We start from the raw sequence: 4,398 nt of genomic DNA on the forward strand, positions 1-4,398 counted from the left end.
ATTCTGAACACTATCAGGAACACTTGTATGGTTTATAGGATTCTACCCAATTACCCCGAATACCATTACTCAGAATTCCATTACCCCGAAATCCAAATCCCCTAACGACCCGTAAATTCGAATGACATCACCTCGAATTCTAATAACATTGGGATATGCCATCAATGTCATCATGTCAACATAAAGGTTAATTCAGGGAAATAGCTTTGATTGAATTCGGGGTAATGGTACATTCGGGGTAATGGAATCCGATGAGATGGCATTCAGAGAAATGGGATTCTGGGTAATGGGGTAGATTCTTCTTATACACATTTTCTGAATAATTTTGCACGAACGTGTTAGATCAGTTTCAAACATCAGCGCGTTATCAGTGGAAACTTCTGAAGGGAGCTGTGTTGTGTAAACAGCCAGCTTTCTTCAAACCTCCGATCGATTTCGGAAGCAAAAATTTAGATTTCTCCAATTTTCACCTGAAAATCAATTCAAAATGAATAAAGGTAAAATCACGTTTGGAAAAATACAGCTGAAAACATCCCCCGCTACTGAAAATGCCGCCCCTGCAACAGGTAAGAACGATACATCAAGAAATTTCAAGCTCTATAAGCAATCGTCAATAAACTACTTCCAGCATCCGGTGGTGGTTTCGGATCTTTCAGTCGCATGGAAGCACCCCCGGAACCGGGGCCATCTGGAACCGCTAAGCACTCAGACGTAGACAAGATAGCGACCGATCTCGAGAACAGCCGAATGCAGGAACTGATGGGAATCAGCGGGTTCGGACGGAAGGCCAAACAGTTCGATATAAATGAGATGATCCAAAAGGCCAGGCAGAATGCCCCGAAAGCGGAGGACGATCCGGAGGCCATTCGGGTCGAGGAACCTGATGGTGGAGGGGGAGATGGTTCCTCGGATGGAGACAGCGATGAGGAGGTGATTGGACCCTTGCCGGCGATTACTCAGGAGGGAACCGGCGATGGAAAAGTCAGGAAGAAAGACCCCAGGGAAAGTGACGATAGCGACGAGGATGAAGACGACGATGATTTCGATGAGGACGCTCCGATAAATAAGATTCCCAACTCGCACGAGGTGGAAATGCGACATGGCTCCAAAGCGGTCATTTCGCTGGCGGCAGATCCTTCCGGGGTCAGGTTGGCGTCCGGTTCTGTGGATTACAATCTGAACTTTTGGGACTTCTCTGGAATGGACAAGTCGATGAAGAGTTTCAGGAGTCTGCAGCCCTGCGAGAATCATCCAATTCGGGATTTGCACTATTCCACCACAGGGGACATGATTCTGGTGGTTTCCGGAAGTTCACAAGCAAAGGTTTTGGACCGGGATGGGTTTGAAAAGATGGAATGCGTGAAGGGCGATCAGTACATCACGGATATGACGAGGACAAAGGGTCACGTCGCTGGATTGACCGGAGGCTGTTGGAATTTTGTGAAGAAGGACGAATTTCTGACGAGTGCGATGGATTCCACTCTGAGGACGTGGGTTTTTGCCAAATCCAAGGAACAGAAGAACGTGATCAAAACACGAGCTCAAGGAGGGCTGAAGACGGTTCCAACAGCTTGTACGTATAATCGGGATGGGACCCTGATTGCAGCCGGATGTAGCGACGGGTCGATTCAAACCTGGGACACCCGGAAGATGTTTGTGAATACGACACATTGCGTGAGGGACGCTCATGCCAAAGGAAGTGACATCTCTTCAATCCTATTTTCGTACGCGGGACAGGTTCTGGCTACCAGGTCAACCGATGAAACCCTGAAACTATGGGATTTGCGAGCATTTAAAAAACCCTTACACGAATTCGGAAACCTTTTCTCGCGGTATGAGACGACGGATTGTTGTTTCAGCCCGGATGACACCATGGTTCTGACGGGAGAATCTTTGCCCAAAGGACAGAAGCAAGCCAATCTGTATTTCTTCGACACTAAAACTTTCGAAACGGTGGCCACAATTCCGATCACAGATTCACACGTCATCCGAACCCATTGGCATCCGAAGTTGAATCAGGTGTTCGTCGGATGCGGAAATGGAATCATCCGAGGTTTGTACGATGAGAAGCGCAGCATGAGGGGAGCCAAGCTGTGCGTCGTTCGAACCTATCGCAAGAAGAAGGACATGGAAATGATCGGAACCAGTCAGGTCATAACTCCACACGCTCTGCCAATGTTCCGACAAGAAAAATCCCGTTCACACCGCAAAAAGCTTGAAAAGGATCGAATGGATCCTGTCAAATCCCGGCGACCAGACTTGCCCATCACCAGCGGCCAAGGAGGACGAGTGGCCAGTTCCGGAGGCACACTTTCCTCCTACGTCATACGAAACCTTGGGCTTAGCAAACGAGTGGAAGACGACCAGGATCCGCGTGAGGCCATTCTAAAGTACGCCAAAGAAGCGGCCGAAAATCCCTACTGGATCTCTCCAGCGTACAACAAGACTCAGCCGAAGCCCATTTTCAACACGGAAGACGAACCGGACAGCAAGAAGCCGAAAACTGAGTAATCGTAATGATTCAATAAAAGTTATAAATCTCACCTCATGGATGTTCTGTTTGGATGACTGCGACTTGGTCGCTATTTTAATGCAAATCTCTAAAAAGCCTTTATTGTCACCGGAAGGTCTCTAAACTCTCTTTCCTCGAGGAAAAACTACAGGAATTCTTCTAGTGATTTCTGCAGAGATTCAATTGTCTTCCGAAATACTTTCAGTAGCATCTTGTCATCACTCCTAAAATTTTCCCACCAACTCCTCTAGGAATTGGTTCAATAATTCATCCAAAAATTGATTAAGGAATACTTAAGGGAATTCAGGGATTTTACCAAGGAATCCAACGAAACTACCTCACCTCAAGGATTTTCTTTCGATCATTTTAGAACTCAACAATTTTCTCCATCCGAAGCTTTCTTGTATTAATCATTTCCCCTTAAAAAATTGCATCCTGCAACCGGAAGCAATCGCTGGCAATCTTCCACTTATCGCCCTGGGCCGTAATCATGAACGTCTGCTGGAATGGTTTGGTGGGATTGTCCTGGAACTTGACCGTTCCCGAAACCTGGATTATGAAGGTCAGCTGCGAGGACACAGCATCGTCAATGATCGGCTGTGCGTCCAGAGTGTTCATTATGTGCTCCGAGCGGGGCAGTTCCTGGAAGTACTTCTGGATGTTATCCTTCCCGTTGGCACCGTTTCCGTTCCACACCAGCAAACCGTTATCCATATAGAGCCGGGCCATCTGGTGCCGCTTCTTGTCTACGCTTTCGTAGTAGAGTTTGGTAAATTCCTCCGCCGTCCGGCAAGCGGTGTCGATTTTGGTGCGCAGTTCCTACGGGGATTGGGAATGGCATTAGTTTTGTTCTGGCAGAAACCTAACCTCGAACAAATTGACGAAAGACATGTACTTACTGGGTCGATTGCTGTTGTCATTTTTGTATATTGATGGAGATTACTATTTCACAAGGATAAATTTCAGGTTTACTCGACTTTTATGGATTAAATGCTAGTTTTAAACAGTTTTATTAGCAGAACAAGAAGTGAACGATACAAATCGACGCCGCTTTTCACTGATATTTTGTTTTTATCAAATTTTGACAGTTTAATAGATGCGCCCTTCAAAATGTTGTGACGTTCGAAACTAATCTAATACAGACCTGAGAGAGACTCGCGAAGAGGAAAAATATCAACGTCATTGGGTCGTATGAATAAAATGTAGTAAAGTTGAGTTTACTACATTCTCGGTAGTAAACGCTATATGTGGAACACGAGTGGAACATGTTTGTGTCATTTTCCTTTCTACACCTTTCGAACATACTACAAACAACGCATTGCTATGAATAAAGGTAGCATTTACTACAAAGCTACTGGTAGTTAGCTTCAGAGGTTGCTACACATGCTTTGAGTTTGCGGAATTGAATGGAATGATTTACTTTTGAGTAAAAATCATGGGAAAACGATATGAGTTTTGATGTATCGGAAGGTATTTTGAGTTTTGCAAAGGAATTCTGAGGTTACGAAAACTTTCGCTCCGCCAATTCTGAGATTCCGGTAAGATTACCGGCAGTAGCAATTTGTAATATCCGTGTGAATTCAGGCATTACGATAATTATGTTATTTTCTAGGAATTTTAGGATGTCGGTAGGAATTCAGATATTGATAAAGTAATTCTGAATTTTACGTGTAAATTCTGACATCTCAGATTTCCTTTTGTATTCCGGAATTCCTGTAGAAACTTTGAGATTCCGATAGGGATGTCGGATTTTTTATGATAATTCTGAAAATTTAAATACCATTCTAGGAGTATTGCGGAAATATTAGGAATCTGGTAAAAACTCTAGAATTGGGGTGGGAATGGGATTCCGAATATTAATCTCTTGGAATTCTGTGGGTATCTTT

At 44.6% G+C, this 4,398-nt stretch overlaps 2 protein-coding genes across 2 annotated transcripts; one reads left to right on the forward strand and one right to left on the reverse strand.

Annotated features, from left to right (window-relative positions):
* Positions 1-364: 364 nt before the first annotated feature.
* Positions 365-2,548, forward strand: LOC5572057 (gastrulation defective protein 1 homolog). Its single transcript, XM_001653771.2, has 2 exons — positions 365-566; positions 629-2,548. The coding sequence occupies exons 1-2, from the start codon at positions 488-490 to the stop codon at positions 2,509-2,511; spliced, it is 1,962 nt and encodes a 653-aa protein (XP_001653821.1). The 5' UTR covers positions 365-487; the 3' UTR covers positions 2,512-2,548.
* Positions 2,549-2,892: 344 nt separating this feature from the next.
* Positions 2,893-3,622, reverse strand: LOC5572053 (NTF2-related export protein). The gene is made up of 2 exons (XM_001653772.2): positions 3,412-3,622; positions 2,893-3,331 (listed from the first exon to the last, which is right to left on the reverse strand). The coding sequence occupies exons 1-2, from the start codon at positions 3,430-3,432 to the stop codon at positions 2,933-2,935; spliced, it is 420 nt and encodes a 139-aa protein (XP_001653822.1). The 5' UTR covers positions 3,433-3,622; the 3' UTR covers positions 2,893-2,932.
* Between the last annotated feature and the right edge of the window lie 776 nt (positions 3,623-4,398).

This window comes from Aedes aegypti, chromosome 2 (genome assembly GCF_002204515.2).
Source record: "Aedes aegypti strain LVP_AGWG chromosome 2, AaegL5.0 Primary Assembly, whole genome shotgun sequence".
Taxonomy (NCBI): domain Eukaryota; kingdom Metazoa; phylum Arthropoda; class Insecta; order Diptera; family Culicidae; genus Aedes; species Aedes aegypti.

Excerpts from the sequence above, each read along its gene's own strand:
- LOC5572053 (XM_001653772.2), bottom strand. The coding sequence starts at position 3,432 with ATGACAACAGCAATCGACCCA. Across the intron at positions 3,332-3,411 it reads TGACAACAGCAATCGACCCA|GAACTGCGCACCAAAATCGA; the intron begins GTAAGTACATGT and ends CAATCCCCGTAG.
- LOC5572057 (XM_001653771.2), top strand. The coding sequence starts at position 488 with ATGAATAAAGGTAAAATCACGTTTGGAAAAATACAGCTGAAAACATCC. Across the intron at positions 567-628 it reads AAATGCCGCCCCTGCAACAG|CATCCGGTGGTGGTTTCGGA; the intron begins GTAAGAACGATA and ends AACTACTTCCAG.